Raw genomic sequence first — 27,268 nt, forward strand, 5'->3', positions numbered from 1 at the left:
GTTTGAATTCAAGCGTCACATAAAAACTACTACTAGTTGGATTACAATAAACTTGGTATGATTATGCTTTAGCATCCGGGGCGCAATAGTTTGCGATAAAAAAAGACAATATGCGCGAGCGAAACCACGGTATAATGTTATGTAATTATAAATGCTCTCTTTGTTAGCATTTGCTACTTGGAGTTTGGCACTTAATTTAAGTTTTACCTTTTATAGTGTTACCTTTAATAAAGGATTTTCAGAAAATTCCACAGGACATGAAATCGCGTCATTGTGAGTCGCGGTAAAAGCGTGCGTAAAATATAATAAAAAAAATCTAAGTTATAAGGTGTATAGCGATGGAATTTCATCCCGGAAAAGAAACTGTTCACGTTAAAATTGTGATAAATGACTAGGTATGTAAGCAAGCGGAAAGCTAGTTTTTAATATTAATATGAAAGTATGGATTAAAGCAGAAAATTATATAATCGCAAACAATCCTTTGTTCTGAAGGGGGCCTACAATAATATATATCAAGTTTAGGCAAATGCAACAAGTTACTCATAAAAAACATTTTACTACAACCACGGAGACCCAAAAGGTTCATTATGTTTTTCTCTCTCGCTTAGTTGAATCTGTGGCCACTTTGCCGCTTTTTAATTTCTATTCATCTATATTTTTCAATTACAATTTAAACATACCTTATTTTTGCTTTTATTTTTCCAAAAGTATTTTAAACACTAATCCACTGTATATGTTCACGCATTATGACTAATCTTGACTGAACAATGGACATGGAGCTGTTTCAAGCGAGAAGCACGTAAGTATATCTTGCCGGTATTAATTTTGTTGAATCAACACACCATTCGTCTCACGTATTGGCTGCAGAAGTAAGTACTAATCATTTATTGTTTGATTTTGCTGATTTCAAATATAAGTAAGTCAAGGTATCAAAAGTTGAAGTTATCAAAGACATGAGTAGTCAATAATAGAACGTACCTTGGGTGCTGACCCAAATACTGAATCCCCAGACGCCTGCCAAGCGTTGGGTTGGGATTTTGTTCCTTCTTATGTGCCTCTTTGAAAAACGATTTGACGAACGAAAAGAGAAAGATGAATGAGAATAATTATGGTCTTTAGTAATTGAAGGTACAGAAATCCACACTTATGAAGTATTTATCCCTTAGGTAGTCAATAGTCATTTCCAGAAACTTAAAGTCACACTAAGCTAAATCAAAAATGGATAGACAAACAGGTTGCTACCCCATTGAAGTTTATTTACAATCTGCACGGGAATGGACCTAAATATATCAGAATAGAAGCAGCTATTCTTCATAAATATACTTATAAGCGAAGTAAATTTTTAATTAAGAATATATTTGAAGGTTCCCAATAAGTAGGTATTATACACACACAGACAGGATATTGATTGAAACCTGTTTTTATTTTCGAAATCAGAATAAATTTTAGGAATAAATAGTAAAAGTCAGATTGATTGTAAATTGATTAGCACAAATTTTCGCAACAATAAAAAAACATAAAATAACATAGTGAACTAATTAGGTAAGTAAAGTAAGTAAGTAGGTATATTTACTGAGATAGGAATTATAAAAGGCTCATTTAAATAAAATAACGTATTAAAATATGTATTTTATAAAAATATTTTTTGCTAACTTGCAACTAATAAAAATAGTCCCGAAATTTTTAGCATGTTATCATGCTAAAATTTCGGAGGTACGAGTATTTTTACATCTTTCATCATTATTCATTTCATGTAATGCCTTGTGTTCTACTAGGAGTGGCCACTTTAAAAAAGGCTATATAATGCTCGTTGTTGTTGCGTCACAATAACTGCTACAGATTATAATACTTTGCAATTTTATATTTTATAGACAAATTGCAATGGTGGAGCTTTCTCCACAGACAAAGAATCAAGAAGAACGTCCGTTGTTGAAGGTGGAAGGGGCAAGTGGCGATGGCGGTGGTCGGCAGATGCCGCCCACCGACACGGCATGGAGTGTTACATGCTCCACAAGACGTTCTTGGTGGGACCGCTGGCCAGGTTGTATACATATCGGTGTCAATCATGACTCTCCTAGAATTCATAAACTTATAAAGAATCAGTTTGAAATAGTCGTCAACATGCGCTTTGTCACTATAATGAAGCTCGGGTTCATCTTTATTAAGCGTCACCTACGATACTCGTACTAGAAAAGAATCCGTTATTTGAACGGAGCGACTTCTGTATATCACCGTGTCAACAAGGGGAATCTTATCCAATGTGCATCGTGGGTAGATTTTAATTCTATTGCCTAAACAGAGTTAGTTCTTCTCGATCTTTCCTATCGCCATTAGAGCATCGAATAGCTTTGGATCGATCCAACAATATAGTTTGCATCGGCACATAAATCGTATTGAAGACAATTATAATAGACAATTCATCAGAATATGTCTTTTTCTTTCAGAATTTTTAACAGCCTTTTGGATGACTGGAATTCTATTGGCGATTTCATTCTTGGTGATGTACGTCTTGACTATTGGCTCCGTGAAGAGACAGCCGGTTGTAATCCTCAAATGCAATAGCTCTAACCCTTATAATGAAGTCTATTATCATCAAATAGTTCAAAGGCAGAATTCTGAAATGATGTCAATGTATTCAGATTACTTAGCTGAAATGGCTACTAAATATCCGCTGCTACATTTCAATGTTATTTTCATGATAGACGATACCATTCCAAATAATGGAAGATATCGACATATTAACATTTACGGTCGCTTAATTCCCATTCATACAAGAGATGCAATTAGTAATTTCGAATATTATAATAGTAAAAAAATTAAAGAATTCCAACAAAAATATCACAATGTCAATGTAACGGTAATACCACTCAGCAGATTTATGGCACGCACACTATTGCGATATAAGTGGAGAACTATTCCTACTTTGTACTTGTCATTTTATGCGAGAATTTTCGCCGTTTGGCAAACTGGAGGAATAGGTATGGATTTACCTACATTCAATTACAAATACAAAAATCATCTAGATCAGGATAGCAAAATCACGTCTATTTTGAAGCAACACAATGATGGTATAAAAGCAGATGATTATAAACGAGCACTAGAATATACTGAAAGAAATGAAGAAAACGAGATCTACTCTGCAATATTTGAGGTGGTTAATCAAATGATAACGAACTTCTTTAATAGTTCATACTGGTTTCCATCAATTCTACCGCAAAAAGATTTGACAAACAAAGAACCACTGGTGAGAACATACAGAAATAAACGTGACGTTCCCTTAAAAGTAGTTGATAATTATACATCAATTAACGATACTAAAGATTTTATTAAATTTGGATCTGTTAACGCAACCAATGACAATGCGGAGAAACATAAGAAACCAACTGGAGAATATATTTCACTCAATAAAACTACTTTTAATATGACTGAAAGGAATCTTATAAAATTACTTAAAGGTGGGGGATCGAAGTTAAATAATACTGTAAAACCGACCGAGAAACATCAAACTACTACTTCAAATGTACTTGCACGCAACGATAACTACGTAGAGCCGAATATGTTCATGTCTTATCAAATATCAGTTTTATCGGATGATTTAGGCATGATGAATTTACCATTTCCAAATTTTATTAATATGGAATCCCCATTATTCAACTTTGGAAAAACTTTTGATAAAGATAATTTGGATAAAGTGAAATATGATAAATCGTATGCACGTGCCCCAAACTTCTTAACACTTACGTCTGAAGGCTCATTCGCAGCTTCAACAGCTGTAATGCATCCATTATTGGGCCATTTGTTGTCTTGCGGTTGTAAACGAATGTCTCCTAGGATTTCTATACAAGAAGCATTTTTGAGTCAGTGTGCTGAATCAATTAAAGATGACCTGTACTGTGATAATATTTATTTGCTTAATTTAATTTAAAGTCGTTTTTATGATAATTATTGGCATTATATAAATATTTTTGTAGAATTCTTAGTTCGTACCTATATTTAGTGAATGTTTTATTATCTCGACCCAAAATGTCTTGTTTATCTTACGAAATAAAATATTATGAAATTCCATCTGATTTATTTAATATGTATATTATGATAAATTAAATGTAATAACTTACCAGCAGTTCGACTGTCTAGGTAGGTACCTAGATATCCCAATTTATCTATACATATAATAAAACAGTAAAAATATTTTGCCTGTACATTTGTATATTTGACTGACATGGATAGAGGGACACTTAAAATGAATAATAGAAAGCAAAAATTTATTTTTCATTTTTTGTCGTCTGTCTGTATGTATGATGATACTTATCTCCGAAAGTTCTGAACCGATTTACTTAAAACTTTCATCAATTGCTTTGTTTTAACTCAGAAAAACATTCAAAGTTCATCAAAATCGGTTCCCTAAAAAAAAGTTATTGTCACTTGAATGAACTCAAGGCATGAGAAATAAGTTTACGCGTAAAAATTCGAAATTTACGCGGACGAAGTCGCTGGTAACAGCTAGTTCTTTATATTTATACTAGAGGCCGCCCGCGACTTCGTCCGCATGGAAACCCTATCAATCCCGCGGGAACTCTGGGATAAAAAGTAGCCTATGTGTTATTCTGGGTCTTCAGCTACCTACATACCAAATTTCATGGTAATCGGTTCAGTAGTTTTTGCGTGAAAGAGTAAAGCCACGGATACACTAGGGGACAAATGGAGCAACATGTTGCGGAACATGTTGCTCAACAACTACGTGGAATGTGCCGAGATACATGTCGCGGAACATTTTGTCGACCACACTTCTCAGTGTTTATAGAAATGTCGCCCGAGGAGGTTGTGGCTATTAGTGCTGCGTACATAGTAATTATATCGAGTGTGTTGAAACGTAAGAGAAAGAGAAGGTGGTGGATGCGGAATTTCTTATTACAACGAGAAAGAAGAGTAAATATTCTAAGTGATCTCCGAATGTCTGACGGATCGTTTGTGAATTTTACTCGCATGTCATCATCTGATTTTGAAACTTTGTTGCAAATGATCGCATCTTCCATAGCCAAACAGGATACAATATTACGAAACGCTATTAGTCCTCATATCAGACTTGCCATTACATTGAGGTACTTGTCGACTGGAGATTCTTATGCTTCTTTGTCGTACACTTTTCGAGTGTCAAAACAACTGATACGTAAAATAGTACCAGAAGTTTGTAAAGAACTGATAAATAAATTGAAGATATGTGTAAAGGTAAGTTAAAGAAAACGCATATATTTTATTTATAATTGTATTTTAATCTTCAGTAAAATAAATTTTAAAGAGTACGAGATGGATATAGCGACCAACGTAAATTAATTAGTATTAGTGCCATCAATGCTATTAGTGTTCGAGGAATCCATAGTTTCAAGTATATCTTGTATAATATGCTCTTCAGAAGGCTCGGGGCTAATATCACTGGATGCAGTGCTATAGCCCTGTTGAACAACTGGCTGGCTTTGATTATTATAAATTGTACGGTATTTTCCTAAGCGTGCATCTAATAAAATATTATTAATATAATATTTAGCCATAATTACACTGTGTTCGTCATTTAATGCACGTAACTCAGTTCCTACGTACTGTCCATAAACATCGAATTCATCTCGGGACATCATTCTGTTTTTAGCAGCATGCAGAACTTCATAAGCCTCCTCTAATCTATCTTCATTGGGGTGGCTCCTCTTGCGAGTTGGTCGCGACGATGAAGGTGTTGGTGCAGGGGTTGTAGGTTGCTCTGCTTGATCAATGGTAGATTGCGATTCTAGTTGATGAGGAGATTGAAATTCTGGAACGGTAGATTGAGACTGTAGAACGACATCTTCATCCGGAGACGAAATCGTGTTTTGGCTTTGTGGACTCTGAAAAATTAATGATATAAATATTAAATCAATTATTATAATAAGGATAGACTATAAAACACGTATTGTATTATTTCAAACATCTGTTAGACATGAATCCTTAATTATTAGTACGTAAAAATAGTATTTAATGTTTAATAATTTCTTTACAGGTCCCAGCTACTGCAAATGAATGGAAAGCCAAGGCTAGAAGCTTTGAAAATATATGGAATTTTCCGCATTGCGTTGGATCTATAGACGGTAAACACGTTTTGATCCAAGCTCCTTCGAATTCTGGAAGTGACTATTTTAACTATAAAGAACAATTTAGTATTGTCCTATTGGGTATTGTCGATGCAAATTACAATTTTATCTATGCAAATTGTGGTGCTAAAGGAAAATCTTCTGACAGTGGAGTATTCCAAGAGACTGCTTTTTATAAAGCTTTGGCTGATAACCAACTCAACTGGCCGACTCCAGACCCAATACGACAAGATGGGCCGAATATGCCTTACGTACTTGTAGGAGACAGCGCCTTTGCACTGACAGAAAACATGATGAAGCCATATCCCGGTAATCATGACGTGGGTACAACAAGACGCATTTTCAACTATCGACTGTCAAGAGCTAGAAGAATTGTCGAAAATGTGTTCGGTATCTTAGGTGTTGTATTTCGTATATTCCGAACTCCCATAACCATCCTACCCTGTAATGCTGAACTTGTTGTAATGGCGTGCATATACCTCCATAATTTTTTAAGGCGAAATAGTCAATCGAGATCACTGTACAACCCACATGGAACTTTTGATTCTGAAAATGTGGATCACGATATTTTAGAAGGATCTTGGCGCAGAGAAGCTGGCTCTGTTAATATGTCGAATTTAAATGCTATGGGACGACGCTACCCTGAATCTGCTATGGAAATAAGAAACAAATTTGCTGAATATTTCATGAGTGAAGAAGGACGTGTTCCCTGGCAGAATAATTTTTAAATGAATAAACTAGTATTGTACTATATTTTTTCTTTTAATGTTATTGAACAACGTCAATCCTTTTAGAAGTGAAGTCTTGTGGGTGAGGTGTGTACAAATCTTAGTTAATGTAAATAATACATATTATATTAGTAGTGATAAGGTGAAATAATAATAAAATAAGTGATAAGATAAAAAAATACAGCATCATATGGGCAGAAAAAAGGAAATAGAAATAGAAGAAAGTTTAAATTAATAAATTAAGTATGTATAAATTTAGCTACCCGTGCGAAGCCGGGGCGGGCCGCTAGTAAATATAAATAAATTAGAAATAAAAAAGCATAACTTACGTTTGTGTCCAAAGTGTCCAAGCTTCCAGACGTTGTGGCTCCCTTTAGCAAAAATTTCATTGCATCATACGCAAACCATGCACTGGACTTCACGTCCTCTCGTCCACTGCCAGTAGTTTTTGACGATTTCACTTTCTTCCTTTCTCGGACAAATTGCGAACGCAGGGTATGTACTTTGGCTTCTATTTCTTTTCTAGGCAATTTAAGCGCCTTGGCAATATCCTCCCATGCATCATTTTTCTTTATTTTATTTCGATAGTCACGGTGTGAAGTATCCCATAACAAGTCACGACTTTCGTAAAGCTCAATAAGCAAAAGCACGGTATCATTTCCCCACACAACAGACATTTTAAAGGCACGTTGCGTACGCGACTATACTCGGTGACAAATGCCGCAACACTGACGCGGGACACATGCGCTCGCTCACGAGGCGGGAGCAAGCAACATGCCCCGCGTCACGTACAATGTTGTGGGTCATGTTGCGGGACACTATGCAACGTTGCAGCGTCACGTATATTTTGTGTTGCGCGTCATGTTGCGGGACAAAATGTTCCCTAGTGTATCCGGGGCTTAACAAACATCCATACATCCATACAAACTTTCGCCTTTATAATAGTAGTAGGATTGTGGCATAGTAAGTGACGCTACTAAATAAGTTTAATCATATCACACTGAATTAGTTTGAACATACATACATACATACATATGTTCACGTCTATATCCTTTGCGGGGTAGACGGAGCCAACAGTCTTGAAAGGACTGAATGGCCACGTTCAGCTATTTGGCTTAGTGATAGAATTGAGATTCAAATAGTGACAGGTTGCTAGCCCATCGCCTAAAAAAGAATCCCAAGCTTGTAAGCCTATCCCTTAGTCGCCTTTTACGACATCCATGGGAAAGAGATGGAGTGGTCCTATTCTTTTTTGTATTGGTGCCGGGAACCACACGGCAATTAGTTTGAAGGTTGCTCATTTCTAAGTAACAAGTATTCCAAGATAGTACTTACCAAGAACTACGCCAGTACCTAGTTATACTTGTAAGGCTACTTGGTAATAGATACTAATGAGATCAAGGACAAAAATGTCCCTAACTCTGCTGACTTGCATGTTGTTAAAGGTCATCAATAAATGTTTATTAACCTTATCAACTTTAGCCGTAAAGTATACCTATGATATGAAGATGCAAAGAAGCAACATAGAAGAGAATTAAACTAGATACGAGTATTATAATAGAATATGATAATGGATATAGACTTTTAATTACTTACATAAGTTATAAAAATCCTAGTTAGTTATTATTAGTTATAATTATATATATTATTAGTTGTAATTATTAAACCCTATAATTTTTGACATAGGAATCTTAGATACCTAATAAATATTATTAGCAGAAAATGCTCATGACATTGTAAATTAGTTTGGAATTTGTCACAGATATATTGTTTTTAAATCTGTCGAATTCCCTCACTAGTATTACACTAAAAAATTAACGTCCACAAAGCAAATAATGATGTCAGTAGGCATGTCAATATGTCATCAAATACATCCGTCCGATCCATTTTATTTACTGAAAAATAATCAAGTATCTAGTAAAGGAATACCCATTTCTTACTGTAGGTAAAGACTTAGCTGCACTTCCATGGCTTAAGGCATGGCAAAAATTCAAACACATAAGGTTCAAAATGCCAAGACGAATTAAAGACTATGAAATATGAAACTACCTTTTAACATGATTATTTCAACAGTTCTGAAACCACACTTAGGTATAACAAGACAGTTGTGCCAGCATCCTACATTTTTAGGATGTATTCAATACACATATTTCTATGGGATACTTGGTTTTGTAAGTTTCTACGTTAAAACTTTTAAAAAGATACTTGCATTTCATATTAAAATCATTTGCTGAATTCCATTCTTCAGAATAGGCAGATAAACCTTAGTCACATATTACTCTGTAAAATGAGTAAGAAAACGTGAGACTGAAATACTAAAAACAAGAAAAATTCAATGCCGTGCCGAGTGCCGTGTGGTTCCCGGCACCAATAGAAAAAAAGAATAGGACCACTCCAACTCTTTCCCATGGATGTCGTAAAAGGCGACTAAGGCTTATTAACTTAAGATTCTTCTTTTAGGCGACGGGCTAGCAACCTGTCACTTTATATAAATCTCATCTATCAGTAAGCCAAACAGCTGAACGTGGCCTATCAGTATTTTCAAGACTGTTGGCTCTGTCTACCCCACAAGGGATATAGACGCGATTATATGTATGTATGTGAAGAAAAATACAAACCTTCTATGTTAGATCTTACAAATCGATTGAAAAGCCGGAAGAAATTACTGGATAAATAAGTGTTCGAAATCTTAATTTTCCAGATATTAAGTGCTCATCACCTCAGAACACACCTTGGAGAAACGCCTTATGCAGATACTAAGGCTAACGAATTGGAAAATTTTATGCTTGTACATGACTTGAAAATCATTGCAACGTCTATGGGTTTAGTTCAATACGCTTGTCTGCTTGTAGGTTGCTTTACGGTGAGTTAAACGCTGTACTGCTAATAAGCATAAATTTACTTTTATTTACCTATCTATCTTTTATCACTGAAGCTCAATACCATCATTGGGCTATATACCTGAACAAGGCCTTTCATTAGTCTCGTCTCTATCCCTTGCGGGGGAGACAGAGCCAACAGTATTAAAAAGACTGATAGATATCATTAGGTGTTATAGCTTTACGATGGAATTGAGATTCAAATAGAGACAGGTTACTAGCCCATTGCCTACAAAAGGAATCTCAAGTTTATAAGCCTATCCCTTAGTCGCTTTTAATGCATCGACGGGAAAGATATGGACTGGTCCTATTTTAAAGTGCCGGAAAACACACGGCATATCGTAATTACATGTATTATTTCATTTCAGTATTTACCTTCATTACAAAACATCTGACCGACTTCAAAGACTTTTCTACAAATATATACTAGAGATAAAATTACTAATGATGAAGCGTTGATCAAAGCTTATACAGTAGTGTTAAAGTGTGGCATAGTTGAAATTCCTCTGATAGTAATGGGAATATTTAGACAGGTAGACTGAAAGGTAACTTAGCTCGGGAGGAAGACAGGAAACTCTTCTTGAAATTTCAACAGCAAGTTACCCAAATAATGGGATATACATTACGCTCGGGTGTAAACAGGCATGAACGGAAACCATCTGCATCATTTAGTATAATAAGGTTTTATTAATTTTGAATTCAATAAAAATTATAACAAAACTATCAAAATAAGTATAACGAGAACATTTTATTTCAGGAAAATCCGGCGTTATTTTTGCCGCACCTAGCAGGGCAACTGTTTCTGGTCGCTGTGGAGATTATAAACGTTTTTCTTATTTTAGCGCAGTTAAACATGAAATCATTACGCAGACTCAGACATAAAGTACCTGCTATCACACTGATGATATTTAATTGGTTTCAAGAATTTTGCGTTTTTCGCCGTTATTTATGCATTTGTGATTTATAATTATTATTGTGCACTTTTGGTCCGAATGAAACTGTATCTACCATTTTTTTTCTTCTTATTTTACTTAGCCAGGGAACTGTTTGGACTTAATTTTTGTAATATCCCTCGATGAACGTTTGGTAATTCTAATATAGTTTTTACTGGGATGAAAGGTATGTTTTTCTCAGAACTCCATATGCATGTATGCATCGATTCAGTGGTGTAACTGAAAAGAGATACGAACAAACTCAAGTATGTGATTAAGAAGGTACTTAAAAATCTAGATACTGGCAACTTAATAACTTTGATATTAAAAACAAAATTTTTGATTGACATAATGTACATTAGCCACATATTGCACAGTTCTGAGTATACTCGTATCTCTCGTCTATACCATGTAGTGTCTTAAAAATAAGATTAAAATATTCCCAAAACAGTTTTGTTAGTGATTGGTATGAAACCCACATGGTAATTTACAAATACTAGTATCAGCAGATATGAAATCATGAATATTTCTTGAGATTAATTTAAGATGGAAACGGAGAGCGCAAATTTCATAGATCGGCTCCGTTTTAAGCATGAAAATCAGGTACCTGTTATACTGTTTTGCAGTGTTTTATAGTACTTTTGTTGTAGCATAATTAGCGAAGCGTCTTACAGTATTCGGGTTTTAATATTCCAAGCAAAACACTGGTATCGTGAGAGGTAAGTATACTTGATCAAGTCGGGGAGGTCCTGGTTTAAGGTCAGCTCAAGAGTAGCCTAAATATAAATATATACGGGACAAATTACACAGATTGAGTTAGCCTCGAAGTAAGTTCGAGACTTGTGTTACGAGATGCTAACTCAACGATACTATATTTTATAATAAATACTTATATAAATAAACATCCAAGACCCAGGACAATCAGAAAAAGTTCTTTTCTCATCATGCCCTGGCCGGGATTCGAACGCGGGACCTCCGGTGACTCAGTCATGCGTACTACCGCTGCGCCACAGAAGCCGTCAAAAAACCGAAGAGCTTGCAAAAAGAGTGTTATGAATGTTATGCGAAAGCAGTATTCATGGATCGTGGCAAGTAGAAGTCTTTGTATACTACAGGTAAGAGGTGTGACTTGTGTAAGTACGTATTTAAAGTGAAATTACATTAAATGGGAACTTGCTTAAGTCTAGTAATCGTTCTAATGTTCAACAGCGGATGAACGTTATGGATGGCATCAGCGATAGTCCCGACGGTGTTCGTATGAAACTCCGGGCTCTTCTCGTGGCGTTGCTAGGAGTGTCAATGTCTGCGTGTGCGTTCGCTTCCCAACCAGTGGAGTTGGAGTTAGAAGATGACGATGTAGCGCAGAAACTGAGCAATGTCAGCTTTGCTCGACGGTAAATAACTTTAATAGCTACCTTTATAAATAAGATGCTTCGTGTTTGGAGTTGAAACGGGTTGACTCAAAAACTTCCAAAACGACTTTGATGAAAGGCACACAAATAAACTTAATCTCCGAGTAGCGTTTATTTCTGTAAATTCTTACGGCGAAGACCCTGATAAATAAGAAAAAGAAAATATCCGTTACCGAAAATCATACATAGGTACATTTATAATCATCTATATCCCTTGCGGGACAGGCAGAGCCGTCAGTCTCTTCTTCTTTAAATATAATTTAGCATATTTTTTACACAGAATTACAAAACCCACGATTCGACTGGTGATGGGGTACGGAAAGCTAAGTGCCTTTGTGACTGCAGCCAGCTCGTTGCTACTTCTTATAGCTGTAATGTCCAAGGTTGGTTTATTTTTTATCTACTTAGGGTATCTACATATAAATTAATATTAAACTTCACTTAGAAAACTACGATAATAATTTAAAGATTCCTATAGATAGATAACGTATAGTCAAAACTGCCTGGATTCTAGTAAACACTAAGAGAGAATTTTCCTCAACGAAAAAACACGTGCCTAAATAATAAAGACATAGAAGTCGAGACATAGGGCTAAAAAGTACCTAATTACTTACCTATTTTAGGTACCTTTCATTATAACATACATTCTTATAATAACGTCTATATCCCTTGCAGGGTAGACAGAGCCATTAGTCTTAAAAAGACTGAAAGCCCACGTTCAGCTGTTTGGCTAATTGATAGAATTGAGATAGTGTCACTATCCTGGTTGCTACCCTGTCGCCTTAAAGAAGAATCTCAGGTTTATAAGCTTATCCCTTTCATTCTATATGATTTTCGTTTAATAATTGATTCTGGGCCCAAGGCTCCCCTGGAGGAAACCTCTGGGGGTGCCATAGGCACTTTACCTAATTCCGACCCATGGCATTCCCATTCTTCAAATCTATACCTATAACAGTGAACCAGTGTATAACAATAAATTAAATTTTGGTAGTTCTCATGAAATCACCAAACGAAAAATCATGAATCGGTGAGGGATTTATCACAGTCGATAAAAAATAACCATGGTTAATTTTAAGATTCAACCAATGAAATGTACCTAACCATTTATATAACTAGCTATCTTGCGACCAAAAGACCAGACGATAGATCTAACTTTGCACAAAGATAATAAAAAGTAGTAAATCAATTTTCAGCAATCATGGTGGCGGCGCGGCGCACGTTGGCTCGCGGCGCCGGCGCTTCTTGTCGCAGCATTGGAAGCAGCATCAGACGCAGGCGACGCCATGCTCGCCGCTGCACTTAGGGGAACAGCTGAGCCAGCGAAAGTCGCAATTCAGACCACTGCCGCAGCCGTCTTGGTCACTGTGGAGATACTTGTCTGGTAAGTATTCAACTCTTGATTACTTCCAAACAAGAGGGAACGTCCAGGCCGAAACATCAAATCAATTGAACAACAGAATTGCGAATGTAGATGAAGCCGAATAAGTATCTACCTATGCAGTAATCGTGGCAAGTGGATATGTGTTTGCCTACCTCTCCGGGAAAGAATGAGTGGTGTTATGTATGTAGGATTCCTCTTCAGTTTGCTTGCATAAAGAGGGGTGAATTGGCTTGCCTGTAATTCATCTGTTGGCAATCCCAGTTAGCTTATAAAGAAAAGCTTTATAATTTATTTTATTTATTTACGCCAATAATACAACGGTAGTAGAAGGTACGCCTGTATTTGGAAAGGAATTCTTATAAAACAAAATAAAATCTAAGTCTTCATTTCAAATAAAAAGAACAAATAACAATATTCTATTCTATTCAAGTATAATATGGGCAAGAAACTAAGTAGTTACTAACAGAAACAAACTAGTTGAAGAACATTTACCTTTCTCACAAAATAACAAAAATTTTCTTATAATCGTATTCCATTTAAGAATGCGTTAAGGCTCGTGAGCATGCGACAGAGACGGGGATTGCGCATGCAATATGGTACGTCGTAATCGTCGATTTGGTAATAATGTAGCAGACCTAGCCCAACTTCTCCCAGATACTTACTCTGTCTCTCATATTTGCGCATTCCCAGTTGCACCCTCTATTATAGTGCTTCAGGGCCTGGGGTCGCTTTCCTACATTTATCTTTTCCACTTTGTCCAATCTACGGCGTCTTCAGTTTTCAAACATTTGACAAAATTGTTGCGGCCTGACTGCATAACATCAATCCGCTTCGTATAGGAGTTCTGGATTAAGTAGTTTATAATGCTTTTCCTTCTTCCCTAGAAAAGGTAGTATTTTTTTTCGATTAGTTTTGTTTCATGAAAGTAGGCTTTTATGTGAAAAACTTTTTATTGAACTGCTTGTTTTATAAAATTACTTTTATTTCTTTCTGTGAATTCATATTTTTCGCCCACGAAAGCTAACATGTTCTTAAAAACAGATCACCTTTTTTAACCCATTTATTTTTTCAGGTATTTTATAGCTAAATTCTTCGAGTACAACCCACCACCAATGGTGCCCGAAAACAGAATCGAAAAAGAAAACTGTATGAAAACTTTAAATCATTAATGTCCAACCAAAATATACATAATTATTTAGATATTATTTATACAATATACACATCTAAACCCTCTTGACGATTATTTATTTAACCAAGTTTCTCGAATCTTAACATTACAGTTATTATCACAACTAGGTGAGTACGTATTTGAAATAAAAAGTCAGCCATCCGAGTAAAGAAAGTCTATTTGTTTCAAATTGGTGCTAAGTTTCTAATATTATTAGGTAGATCTATAATGAAAAGCAATGGTCCCCAAGCATAGTTTATTATAAAATAGCTTTGTTTTACAAACAAATGAATACAAGGCACAGTACCTAAGCATTTGATTTTCCTAATTTTAAAATTTCCTAATTTTAAAAATCGATTACTATTAGTCTATTTCTACTTTATTAGTTTTTAATTTTGCTTAAGCTATTGTGCGGTCAATATAACGTTTTATATTTACAATTAAAATTATCATACATATATTATCTTTCTAATATCATCTGAAATATCGAAAATATATTTTAATATATCTATAATATATGTGTATATAATAATCAGCAATTTTGTACCTTCTACTTACAGACTAAGTACTTATATTAAAATATACCTAAGTAAAATTTGGAAATAAATAAAAAAAAAACATGTGTGATATGTTTGTGTTTCGTTGGCTCTGCAAATTGTTATCTAGTCTTTTGTAGACGTCGTTTTATCTATATATTTATAATATAATAGGACTTATAATGTAATTGTTAATTTAATTGAGTGATAATTTAGTCTTCATTTCTTGGAATCATATATTGTAAAAAATCTTACTACTTCACAGGTAGGAGTAATTTATTGTAACCAAAAAAGTGTAAAACGAACAACTGAATGTTAGTGTTATATTTTTATCTGTAAACTTTTAATATGAACATTGGTTTTTGTCTACAAAAAATATTTTGTAAAGTTATTGAATGTACCACACAATATTAAACTGAAATATTTATAGTTACAAAATTATTTAAGTAAATCTGACACCTTGGCATTTAGGACAAATGGTTTCAGTTTTATTTGGGTAGCGTTGTCGCCTGTTTTCGATTTCTCCATCGATCCACTTCATAAAACGGCTCTTCAGCAGCAATATAGTATCTTGCCGAATCAAACCGTCTTGGAAGAATTCCTTCAGTACTAACATGATGCTGTTATCATCAGGATCTGCCTCCCCCATCGGCCTTTTGTGTTTCAGGTAATTGAAAACGAATTTCACTACTTGAGCGATCAAATCCTCGTCAGGGCTAAGCAGCTTTAGTTTTGCTATATCTTCTGGCAACAATTTGGAAAGGATATTAAATGCCACTGTCATTAAATTTGCGTGAACGTCTTGGCTCAGATTTTCAAGCAACAAAGCCACGTTTTCAGCTCCTGAAGCGCTCACTCGTACAAGTAAAGTTCCGATGCGTATGATTTCGCCCGGGTGGATACCAACCATGACGCTATCGTTTTCTTCTTCGTATCTGCCTACTGCAGTCGTCGAAGTGGTAAGGCGGGTTGGTACATTCTTCGTACCGACCGCGGCTGGGCCTAAATTACCGAATAGTTGGGATCTACCTTCCTTACCCAGGCTCGACAATTCAGAAGGGCTGAATTTGTGCTGCGCATTCAAATTCACTTCGCCGTCCGCGGTCATGGATATCCTCAACTTGTGCTGATTCACATCTTTGTTGATCCTGAGCACGTCTGCGAAGTATTGGTCTTTGTTCGCGATGTTCTTGATGCCTTGTATGACTTCTGCATTACCTTGCACGTTGCCTTGCACTCGCCGGGACTCGGCACTCAGCTTGTCAAATATTTTCCTGAAAATAGTTGTGTTTATATTAATTACAAAATGTTGGCCCTTTCTAGGTTCTAAACTTGTAAAAAAAATATTGTACACTTTCTGTCAACATACAAAAACATCAGCCCCTGTTTAGACCATAAATACCATAAGCCGGTCAAGTTTGGCTGCCGGTGAATGTAACTCAAGAACCATTTAATTTACGTTCTAAAGGGCAAAAGCTATACGAATTCCTTAATATGCTGGATTATTTTATTTTATTGAGATTTCATTAAGTTTGACTCGACGGCAGGTTGTGCTATTTTGCGCCGTCGAATATTGCCGAAGCGGCTTATAATTCAAATAGTACTGCGCCAGAAAATGTATTCTACCTGTGTCTGTTGCTCCTAAGCGAAGCCCGGTAATTATTGATGGTGGATGCTTGGGCTTCTTCTATTATATTCTGGGCAGTTCGGTTGGACATCACGGCGTTGCAGAAGAACAAAGTAGCGGTTGTGAACTGGAATAGTTCCAACTTGGTCGGCTTCTCACCGTGCTTGCGGTACTGAAAGAGTTGTACAAATTCCATTTGAGAGAGAACATAAAAATTACAATTTCATAATTCACTTATAGAAATGTTTATTAGCAATACCTTAGAGAAAAAATTTCGTCGCTAAAAAGTTTACACTACTGATAACTACGTATTCGTTGTTTTTTAAATTATACTTTCGTAATTATGTTACTGTATTTTCTTAATAAAATAAGCTTTTGCATAAGGGCCATATTCACTATAACTACTCCAAATCACCATCCATCGTTAACATAACATACAATCACGTCTACATCCCCTGCGGGACTGAAAGACTGAAAGGCCACACTCAGCTGTTTGGTTTAATGATAGAATTGAGATACAAATACTTAGGTACATGTTGCTAGGTCATCGCCTGGAAGAAATCCCAAGTATATAAGCCTATCCCTTCGTCACCTTTTACAACATCCATGGGAAAGAGATGGAGTGGACCTTTTATTTTTGGTGCCGAGACCCACACACATCCGTCGTTATATGCGGTAATATAATATATTTGTCGAGAACGGCCGTGCACAAAATCCCCTTGCCGTTGGTCTCGGTTGCATCTTCATCTGCTGGTGCGCCTTTGACCATGATCCTGGATTGGGTGAGTCAGGTTTTTTACAAGAAGCGACTCCCGTCTGACCTCCGCAACCGCAATAGGATCATTGTTGCAAAAAAATATCAACTGATGTACCTTAACAATAATATGGGCCAAACTGTTGATGACGCCGACGGCGCCTGTGAAGAGGTTGGCGCGACGAAGAACCTCCACGGATACAGTAAGAACTTGGCCAGTCTGAAACCAAAATCTTTATGATAAATAACTATAATAAAAAAATAAATATTAAGCAACAAATGTAAAAAAAAAGAAACTAATTATTCAACTATAAAACTGACCCATGCAAACAAAACTTTTTAATGTGGCCCTTAGATAATCGAATAGTTCCTAAATATTAAAAAAAAAAATACATATAAAGAAATAAAATTTTCAGGAAAAATTAAACAATCAATCCCAATCTTTTTAAAATATCACGCTTCTATAATTAAGAGTCTCGAGAAGGACATAGGGTATCTTTCATTCCGGTAAAAACTAAACTAAAGATCGAACCAGGGACCTTACCTTAGTGAGATTGGTGCCAGCGGCGGCGGACCTGGACAAGAGGTTGCTTGCGGCGCCCGCGGCCAAACCGACGGATGACGCCGCTATGTTGATCCAACTGCCTCGAGCCTCAGGATCTTTTATACTGATGGTCTGCAAACATGTCCATTTCATGTTCACACTGTTTGAAAAAATGTTGAAAATTTTGCGTCCGAGAAAGCATTCATGTTTTTGATAACATTAAAAATAAAAGTAGACTACATACATATGGTCACGTCTATATCCCTTGCGGGGTATACAGAGCCAACAGGCTTGAAAAGACTGAATGGCCACGTTCCGCTATTTGGCTTAATGATAGAATTGAGATTCAAATAGTGATAGGTTGCTCGCCCATCGCCTAAAAAAGAATCCCAAGTTCTTAAGCCTATCCCTTAGTCGCCTTTCACTTATATTTAAATGTTATAGGTATAATGCTGTCGTATAATGATAAATGACTTTGAATTTTAAATTTCGTAACTGATTTGCAGGCAAACTCATGCCTTGAGTTCATTCAAATGTCGATAACTTTTTTTTAATGAACCGATTTTCATGAAACAAACTTTAAATGTTCTTCTGAGTTAAAACAAAGCAATTGGTGAAAGTTTGAAGTAAATCGGTTCAGTACTTTCGGACATAATCGTGATCATACATACAGACAGACAGAAAGACAAGAAATTAAAAAAAAAAATTTTTGCTTTCTGTTATTCATTCTAAGTGTCCCTCTATCCATTTCAGTCAAAAATACTAAATGTACAGACAAAATATTTTTACTATTTTATTAAATGTATAGATAAATAAATATATACGGGACAATGTAGATGGCGCTACATTCCTCGCTTTTTGTAGGTGGCGTTTAATTCGTTGCTTTTTGTAGGTGGCGTTTAATTCGTTGCTTTTCTGTTAGATGGCGCTAAATTCACACGGGAGAAACTTGTTATGTATACTGGATCAGGAATTAAAAGGCTGTCTTTGTCCAGCAGTGGCAACGGCATTAAATAGACAAATTAAAAAATGTAGAAACTCACTTTTGCATGTACGTATATAATATCCTAATTAATTGAAATACCTGTTCATGAGCGCTCCTATCTTTGAGATGGTACGAAGACCTGACGAGGCCGTAGATTCCCGTGGTGATAGTCGCCACCGCTGCCCCGGCCAAGACTGCAGGTCCTACGGGAGTGACGGCCGCCACTCCTAGTACTCCTAACGCGCCCAGGGAAGCCACCGTGCTGACGGTATCCGCTGAACTGAGCACTCGCGCGGTAACACCCAGTGAGGGGGACGGAACCACTGATAGTTTCACTGCAAACGCTTCATCCCCCTGAAATAGTGTGTATGTCCTTATAGTTCTAAACAAACATATATAACTACAATAATCGCGGTCTCCAAAACGGCCCTAACGATTTCTTTGAAAGGTACATAGGAGGGTAAAAATCGATATAGCAGGATCTCATGTTTCGGAAAATTCTTTTTTTCTATATTTTCACTCATAATTATTTTCCCGTATAAGTTTTGTTTTATATATATATATATATATATATATATATATATATATATATATATATATATATATATATATATATATATTACTCCTTTCAATGGTTATTGTCACATTCGCCGAGTACAGCTCTGTCACCCAGGTACTTTTCATAAAAGTGGATAATGTATCAGACTCGCGTTGTTATTGTCACTTTATTGGATAAAACAAATTATAAAGGGGTGTATACATGTGCATTTGAAAACTTGAATTCTTTAAATGCTACATATCAATGAATCTTTTCTGTTAGATTAAGTGTAGGTGTCAAAAATTAAAACAAAATCCAAGCTAGGTTAGGTTCCCTTGCTTATAGAGGTCTACATATCCTATAGGTCTGTGGTATGAGTATATGAGTATAGTCTATGGTATCTCAGGAATAATTGTTGGAGGCTATTATGTCTTGATGAGAATATTTTTACTCACCTCCACAATAGTTCCATTGTATTCTCCATTTTCTGGTACAATAAGGACACACTTTGGCAATGTATTATTTTTTAAATAAGAATCCCAGTCTTGATACACTCTTGCATTTTCATCAATATAAACTCTGCATGACTTGGCTAAAAAAGATAAAGGTTTTGGTTTTCATGTACATGAAAACCAAGATTACTTACTTAGTCTATGGCCTTAATATTATATCTGTATGCAATTGTTACTTTGTTTAACTTAAAAACTAACTACTTAATATAAAAAAATTGTTAAATAATATATCTATGTAATAGGTGATCAGTCTTTATATATTGGTATTGTCAGTAAACTTTTATGGTGAACGAAGTCGCAGGTAACAGCCAGTAAAATAATGATGAAATAGGTTTTATCCAGGTAGGTAGGTATTCAAATCAAACGCGTCATGGTAATTGCCACTGAAGTATAAGTATGTTGATAACACTAGATTTATAGTGCTCTTATCTTAGAGTACCGACCTTAATTAGTATTAACATATTGTCCCTGGTTCGAATTTTTTATATGGACTTTTTCATTAGCAAAGAAAACAATAATTAGGTGCATGTGTCCAGACTATATGTTAAGAATTTTAGTGAGCGCTTTAACCAACCCAATATAGGAATTTTAGATGCACTAATTGTTTATGCTTTTTGTTTCTTTCTGTCGCCTCTTCTACAAAATAAGATGGGAGTTGTCCTACCATAGAAATATGAATAAAACGAGAAGGCAGCAATGCTATATTGTCATTTTAAATAAAGAAATATATTGTCATGTTTTAACTTATGGCGATTATTAAATCATTCAAATTCAAATAAGATATAAATGTTATGGTGACTGATTGTGTTGATTAGTTGCCAGTACTTACCATTATTTAGGCTTATATTACTTTGAAATCTATGGATTTTCTATTTATTTGTACAATGCCGGAAAATATCGCGTCTTAAGTTATAATTAGGCTAACAAAATACTGCAGTTTATAGATAATTAAGCTTACTTTTTATATTTAATCTTCACTATATATTATAAAGTCCCTCTATTTGCTCTATTTGTATGTATATGCTTATCTCAGAAAGTTATGGATGGATTTTGTTCCTGTTTGAAATGCAGGAAAGAGGGTTTTATGAGGAACCCGTGTGAAGCCGAGGCGGGTCGCTAATAATTAAAAAACATAACATTTACTTACCACCAACAGTAGTAGGGATGCATTTCCTCACCCTGAAAACAGGAGTACACCAAATATCAATGTCGTTGCGTTGGTGCAGATCTATCCAATAGTTTGCTGGCTGGATGTTGTAGAATTTGAGTGGTTTTGGTTTAGCACATACTGTGAGGAGTACTGTCATCATTATGTCCTCATCATTCTGTGAAAATTTGCCTGAAAATCGGAAACATCATATAATTAAGTCAAATATCATGTAATCAAGAGCTTGCCATTCTAGTCTGATCATATGCTTTTCAAAACTGATGGCTTTGACTCCCTCTTATGGAAACTAAATAATAATATGTATGTATGTTTATTCAAAGGTTCTTAAATGACAACAATCATGGTGGTCATAATAAAATCAACAAATTGCCCTAGATGTTCACCAGGAGGGAGAGGGACTCCTGGTACCTAATGTGCCAGCTTACCCACTAAAACCCTTCCAGTGCAACCTTTTCGCCATTTTGAGGGCAGCATGGGCAAGGCATTGCGCCAGGATATGCTCTGGCTACCTGACGCGTTTGTGCCCAGAATCTTGCTGTCTGGTCTCCAAAGAGGTAAATAAAAGGAGAAGTTACTACAAAACAAGCCAGGATGATGATGATAAAGTTGTAATTGTAAAGGTGTAGAGGACCTATAGTATACTGTTAGAACAAACAACTTAAGGGAACTCCAAGAAATTAGCTTACTCTTGGAGCACTATCAATCTCAAAACTCACTTTTTGCCAATCTGTATCATACAAATGTGGAACTCTCTATGCAAGACAGTGATAAGTGCTGCAAGGGAAGACGCTTTCAAAATTTGACTTGAAAAATATTTAAACACAATAGTGGAGACACACATCAGCTTAAAACTGCTAATACTATAAATAAATATATATGGGACTACACACATTGAAACTACACAGATTGAGTTAGCATTAAAAAATCGAAACTGGTTTTATTAGAGACCAACTCAAAGATAGTTTATAATAAAAATATTTTGTAATAAATACTTATATAGATAAACATCCAAGACTTGGCTAGGATTCGATCTAGAACCTCCAGTGACACAGACAAGGGCACTACACTGCGCCATAGAGGCCTTTAAAAAAATAATAATATTAACACTTACTTTGTTCACACAACTTTTTATATACTTTCAAGACTGCTTCTTGTTGTCTTGTTGTGTAGCCTTCCAAATGAGCACTCTGACCTGCTTTGACCATTGTCAGTTCTCCTTCTATACTAGGACCCCCAAATAGTGCAAAGGCTACATTTTGTAACAATAAGTTCCTCTCTGATTTTTCATATCTGTAAAAAGGTGTTACAAAAAATTCTCCAACATTTCTTATATCTTGCTAAAACAGGATTATACTTATATGTTGCTCAGGTGAAACAATAGATTTATTCTTATAGCTATTTCTAGTACCGTGTGGTTCCCGGCACAATAAAAAGAATAGCACCACTCGGATGTCGTAAAAGGCGACTAAGGGATAGGCTCACAAACTTGGGATTCTTTTTTAGGCGATGGGTTACCAACCTGTCGCTATTTGAATCTCAATTATATCATTAAGCCAAATAGCTGAATGTGGGCATTCAGTCTTTTCTAGACTGTTGGCTCTGTCTACCCCGCAAGGGATAAATACAGACTTGACCATATGTATATATGTATTTTAAATGCTCTGTAGATTTAACAGCCTGATTAAATGATGGTTGTCTCCCTCCTCCTCAAGAAGAGGACAGTTTGGGAGTCTGGTGTTATTTTTTATCAGGGAAAGTCAAATTGTAAATTTCTCAGTATTTCTTCATTAATTACCAGAGGTCACATGTCATAACAAAACTTTCACAGAAAAAAAGGAGTTCACCTGAGATACCTTTTTTAGATAATGGGCTAGTGACCTGTCGCCCATTTGAATCTCAATATAGTTGAACCATACAGCTGTATGTAACCTTTAGTAATTTGAGACTGTTGGCTCTCGTCTACTCCATAAGAGATGGAGACCTGACTATATGTATGTTTATAAATAGATGTGTATTTAAGATATCACTATCCACCAACCAGTAGCATCCTTGAGAGGAGGTTCCATATACCACAATAAACAGTTATTTTTAATCATTGTATAACTATTGTAACATTTTGTATTTTATACTTACTTCACCCAGTCACAATCTGACAGGTTTTCATAATATTCTTGTTGTATTTCTACTGGAGATAAACAAGGCAAATTTTCATTGGCATTTTCATTTGTTAATAAGGTTGTTTGCGGAGATGGTAGTGTCCCATTACAATTATGATTAGTTGCCATTATCTGTAATTGAGAAATTCTGTGTTAAGTGTTTTATGTAAACCATCAATTAGTATATGATTTGTATTAATTGTTACTAATATAATTGTAACAGTACATTATCTAAGTAATTAGCTTATGGGTCCAATCTTTAGAAGTTCTCTTGAACCTTTGCATTCACTCTAGTTGGTATTCATATGCATTATCAATTTTGAACAGGATAATTATCAAAACAGTACTTAATAGGTATTAATTTTACATCAAGTTTCAAGCATATTCTGAAGATGTTAACTGTGTGATATATAAAAGAGGTGGTGTCCAGTTAGAAACTGATAGTTGAGTGAATGATTATTCAATACAATCAATTCTGTTATGAAAAACAAAAAAAAAATTAAAGCCCTTTCATTAAGTAGATTTATACCTACACTCAATATTTGGCAGTGTGTAATGTCCATTTCCACTGGCAAATTTACATTACAGCACACCAGTTGTAGTTACCTACCTATTTGGTCATTGTCTTTTTATTAACATACATACAATCTGAGAAACAAAATAGCAATAGTTGTAGGTAAGCTCTGTAAGCCTAAAGCATAATAGCTGAAGGTCTTACTGAACTTGTTTGTGGCAGTATCATAGAGTCAAAATTATAACATGATGAAATTAAAATAACATAATTTGCAATTAATGTTTCGCAATATTTAATTACCAAAGCATCAACTCAAAGTCTATGCCTACATAATTGTGCACTACATTAATAAGGCTGACCAATATCAGATTAAACTGTATCATGCTTGTTTGAGGTTCATTTGTACCTACATACAACTGAAAACTTTATGAAAAGTTGCGTCTTCAGTGATTTCCTGAAATAAAAACTTACATGATACCTACGTGGTGCACCGCGGCGAAGTTTCGTATTTATTAGTATTGTTACAAGTATTGATCATACAATGAAAGCTTTTTTAGTAACAAAAAAAAAATGAACACAGATTGCGTTTGGGAATAAATACGTAATGGAAAATTAGACCAATGTTTAGAAAACGTAAACTGCAGCAACAGAAAAAGACTAGACTTCACAACAAACTATTTTGTATGATGACAGTGACAGTTACATAACAATACAAAACAGATGTTCCCATTTGGATAAGGCAAGGTTAGGTTTATTATAGACTTGGTTGAATAGGCTATTTGACTGTAATAAAAATATACATTTCTTTTATGTCATCAGTCTTAATATTATTTTTTTGGAGCGATTTGTAATAACGCGAGATAAAAATATTGCATTATTTTAACAAAATCCGTCTCAGAAAATTAGGCTTTTTTATGCAGCTGTCACGTGACTAAAAACGAACGTGATTGGCTATTTCTATTATGACGTCAATTATCCATAAACAGACTGTGGATCGTACTGTTCCTTAGTGTTCGCTATTATTTTTCAAGATTTTATAAGTGTTTGATCGCTCAGGATTACTCAGATGACATAGGTATTTAATAATGGAAACCAATTTCGCGAAAGCTGACAGTCGAAACCTACCAAAAGACTTTTGGTAGGTCCACTTTTGGCAAAAGTGGACCCAATAATGGTTGGCGTTCTTCAAAGACAATTCAGATTTCTATGCTGCCGAACTGAAGAATGTGAAAACATCAATGTAAGTAGATCTTGGTAACCTCTGATCTTCATGATCTGAAACCACTTCTTGCGAATATTCAAATCCATCGGCATAGAAAAAAACGATTTCGTAGGAGATTTTATTGTTGCATTTAGGCACTGCACAACATTTATAGGAACTCATTTTAATAATTTTCACACATATGACGTGGCACAAGTTAAATAAAACAAGAGAAAATCAAAACTTTTCGAAACACCAACAAGCTTTGTATGATATTTACACGAAATTTACGTCACTGCATGCCATGGCCGCCATATTGCTAAAAGTCGCGTTTTGGCGGCATATTTGAATATTGCATTTTCTTTTTCGATTTTTTAATAAAATAGCTGTAATAAAGGCAGAAAAGTATTTTTGTAGGGCTCCCTATAAACAAATAAATAGCCTAAGATAGTTTTTAGAACTTTGTCAAATAGCCTATTGAAGTACAAAAGAGATTGTCCTTTTTTAAAAAATATTAATTTTAATAATTGGGTTTTTTAATATGTCTTACTTTTTGAAAGGAACTTCATTTTGTATCGGAGTTTTAAAAAATTTTTAATAGTCTTGAATAGACTGATAGGCAACGTTTAGCTGTTTGGCATAATGGTATAACCGAGTTTCAAATAGTGACAGGTTGCTAGCCCATCGCCTAAATAAAGGAAGAATCTCAAGTTTATAAGCCTATCTTTTAGTCACATTTTACCACATCCATGGGAACGAGTTCTTTTTTTTTATTGGTGCCGGGAACCACACGGCACGGCACACTTATAACACATATCTTTTGTGCACCGGGAGATAAACTAAGAATATTATCGATTATATCATCATTATTCTCTGTTGGCAAATCGGCGAATGCCATTCGGTCTTTTTTCACCACTTTTCAACTCCTGTTAGTACTTTCATAATGGACTCGATAAGTACCTACCTGCGGAATTTAAGTCAAGTATCGATTTCTAAGGTTTGATTGAGTTCTGAACCACGCCTGTAAAATGCCGTGTTGCGAATTATCACATACTAGTAAGCTACACATAGAAGATAACCTACTCATGTATAGGTAGGTAATGGAACGTATTATGGTAGGTACCTAAAGGAGGTGAACATACCCAACAAATCGGTAAAGTAATTTTGTAGAAATGTGGAAGTTGAAGGTTTTAGAAATATAGACCAAAAAAGAGATGGACGGACAGGATGAATGACATGACAAGGCATGAGAAGGGAGTGACCAGTGAGATGACAAATGAAAGAAGTATTTGGAAAAAACTAACATACTGTGCCGACCCCACGTAAAAAGTAGGAAAAGGTAACGACAAAGAAAGAATTTTACACCCAATTAGATATTTCCGTCTGGTGGATAAAACATAGAAAACTGATTAATAATTACAAATTTTCTTAATTTACCTGAAAAACTTAGCAGATTTGCACAAAACACTAAATATTACAGTTGTTACGCACGCGCTGTCTGTTCTTTGTCCCGAGGCCCGTGAAGTGAATGAAGGTAGCTAAGATGGCGTCAGTGGTGTGGGGTGTGGCAGCGTGGTGGCGTGTTCTTCCCCGATATTGCCCGTTCAGTGTTGCCATTGCCACAGTTCTAAAAAGCTTTATAAAAATAAAAAAATAATAAAAAAAAACTTTATAAATAAGTACTGCGTAACTCAAAAAGACTAATACACTGACGTGATTAATCACGTAACATATTTATCCGGTATATAAGGTATTATATACCGGGTAAATATGTTAGATACATTTTATCGCGGTGAACTATCATGTTTCCGGAGGATAATAAAAAATAAAAATAAAAAATAACTTGGATACATTTCATTCCAGTAAATTGTCATCAAAAAATAGATCTTTAGTTATTTTTATAGTATTCGGAATGAAAGCAAAAGCAAATATATAGAATTGAATGGTTTTTCTATACTTCATATGTGCGTAAAAATAATAAAATTGATATTAAAACTATTGGCATATTTAAAAGTTTGATTCGTAATATATATTTTTTTGATATGGAAACTTATTGTTGAAAACAGGAAACAGTAATGTTTTGATTTAATATTATAATTATTGAGAAACTACATATA

At 35.2% G+C, this 27,268-nt stretch overlaps 4 protein-coding genes and 1 non-coding gene across 7 annotated transcripts; 3 read left to right on the forward strand and 2 right to left on the reverse strand.

Annotated features, from left to right (window-relative positions):
* Nucleotides 1-1,458: 1,458 nt before the first annotated feature.
* LOC106141431 (uncharacterized) lies at nucleotides 1,459-3,943 on the forward strand. The gene is made up of 3 exons (XM_060947045.1): nucleotides 1,459-1,542; nucleotides 1,872-2,041; nucleotides 2,445-3,943. The coding sequence occupies exons 2-3, from the start codon at nucleotides 1,882-1,884 to the stop codon at nucleotides 3,923-3,925; spliced, it is 1,641 nt and encodes a 546-aa protein (XP_060803028.1). The 5' UTR covers nucleotides 1,459-1,542; nucleotides 1,872-1,881; the 3' UTR covers nucleotides 3,926-3,943.
* A 755-nt stretch (nucleotides 3,944-4,698) lies between these two features.
* On the forward strand, nucleotides 4,699-6,869 carry LOC132902307 (uncharacterized). The gene is made up of 2 exons (XM_060946855.1): nucleotides 4,699-5,226; nucleotides 6,026-6,869. The coding sequence occupies exons 1-2, from the start codon at nucleotides 4,699-4,701 to the stop codon at nucleotides 6,842-6,844; spliced, it is 1,347 nt and encodes a 448-aa protein (XP_060802838.1). The 3' UTR covers nucleotides 6,845-6,869.
* Nucleotides 5,007-7,521, reverse strand: LOC106139026 (transcription factor Adf-1). The gene is made up of 2 exons (XM_013340359.2): nucleotides 7,174-7,521; nucleotides 5,007-5,873 (listed from the first exon to the last, which is right to left on the reverse strand). The coding sequence occupies exons 1-2, from the start codon at nucleotides 7,519-7,521 to the stop codon at nucleotides 5,328-5,330; spliced, it is 894 nt and encodes a 297-aa protein (XP_013195813.1). The 3' UTR covers nucleotides 5,007-5,327.
* A 1,362-nt stretch (nucleotides 7,522-8,883) lies between these two features.
* On the forward strand, nucleotides 8,884-14,691 carry LOC106142517 (uncharacterized). Its single transcript, XR_009657079.1, has 6 exons — nucleotides 8,884-9,015; nucleotides 9,546-9,721; nucleotides 11,891-12,049; nucleotides 12,348-12,450; nucleotides 13,261-13,448; nucleotides 14,521-14,691. It is a non-coding gene; the product is annotated as an uncharacterized LOC106142517 (transcript).
* An 85-nt stretch (nucleotides 14,692-14,776) lies between these two features.
* LOC106142516 (uncharacterized) lies at nucleotides 14,777-26,751 on the reverse strand. Of its 3 annotated transcripts, none has more exons than XM_013344302.2 (10): nucleotides 26,589-26,751; nucleotides 23,414-23,568; nucleotides 22,392-22,570; nucleotides 21,260-21,451; nucleotides 20,056-20,192; nucleotides 19,162-19,416; nucleotides 18,078-18,209; nucleotides 17,652-17,753; nucleotides 16,779-16,951; nucleotides 14,777-16,426 (listed from the first exon to the last, which is right to left on the reverse strand). In XM_013344302.2, the coding sequence occupies exons 2-10, from the start codon at nucleotides 23,563-23,565 to the stop codon at nucleotides 15,595-15,597; spliced, it is 2,154 nt and encodes a 717-aa protein (XP_013199756.2). In that variant the 5' UTR covers nucleotides 23,566-23,568; nucleotides 26,589-26,751; the 3' UTR covers nucleotides 14,777-15,594. The 3 variants fall into 3 exon arrangements, with proteins under 3 accessions (XP_013199756.2, XP_013199757.2, XP_013199755.2); XM_013344303.2 differs by lacking the exon at nucleotides 26,589-26,751 and adding an exon at nucleotides 24,251-24,387; XM_013344301.2 differs by lacking the exon at nucleotides 26,589-26,751 and adding an exon at nucleotides 23,970-24,175.
* Between the last annotated feature and the right edge of the window lie 517 nt (nucleotides 26,752-27,268).

Source organism: Amyelois transitella, chromosome 12 (assembly GCF_032362555.1).
Source record: "Amyelois transitella isolate CPQ chromosome 12, ilAmyTran1.1, whole genome shotgun sequence".
Lineage (NCBI taxonomy): Eukaryota > Metazoa > Arthropoda > Insecta > Lepidoptera > Pyralidae > Amyelois > Amyelois transitella.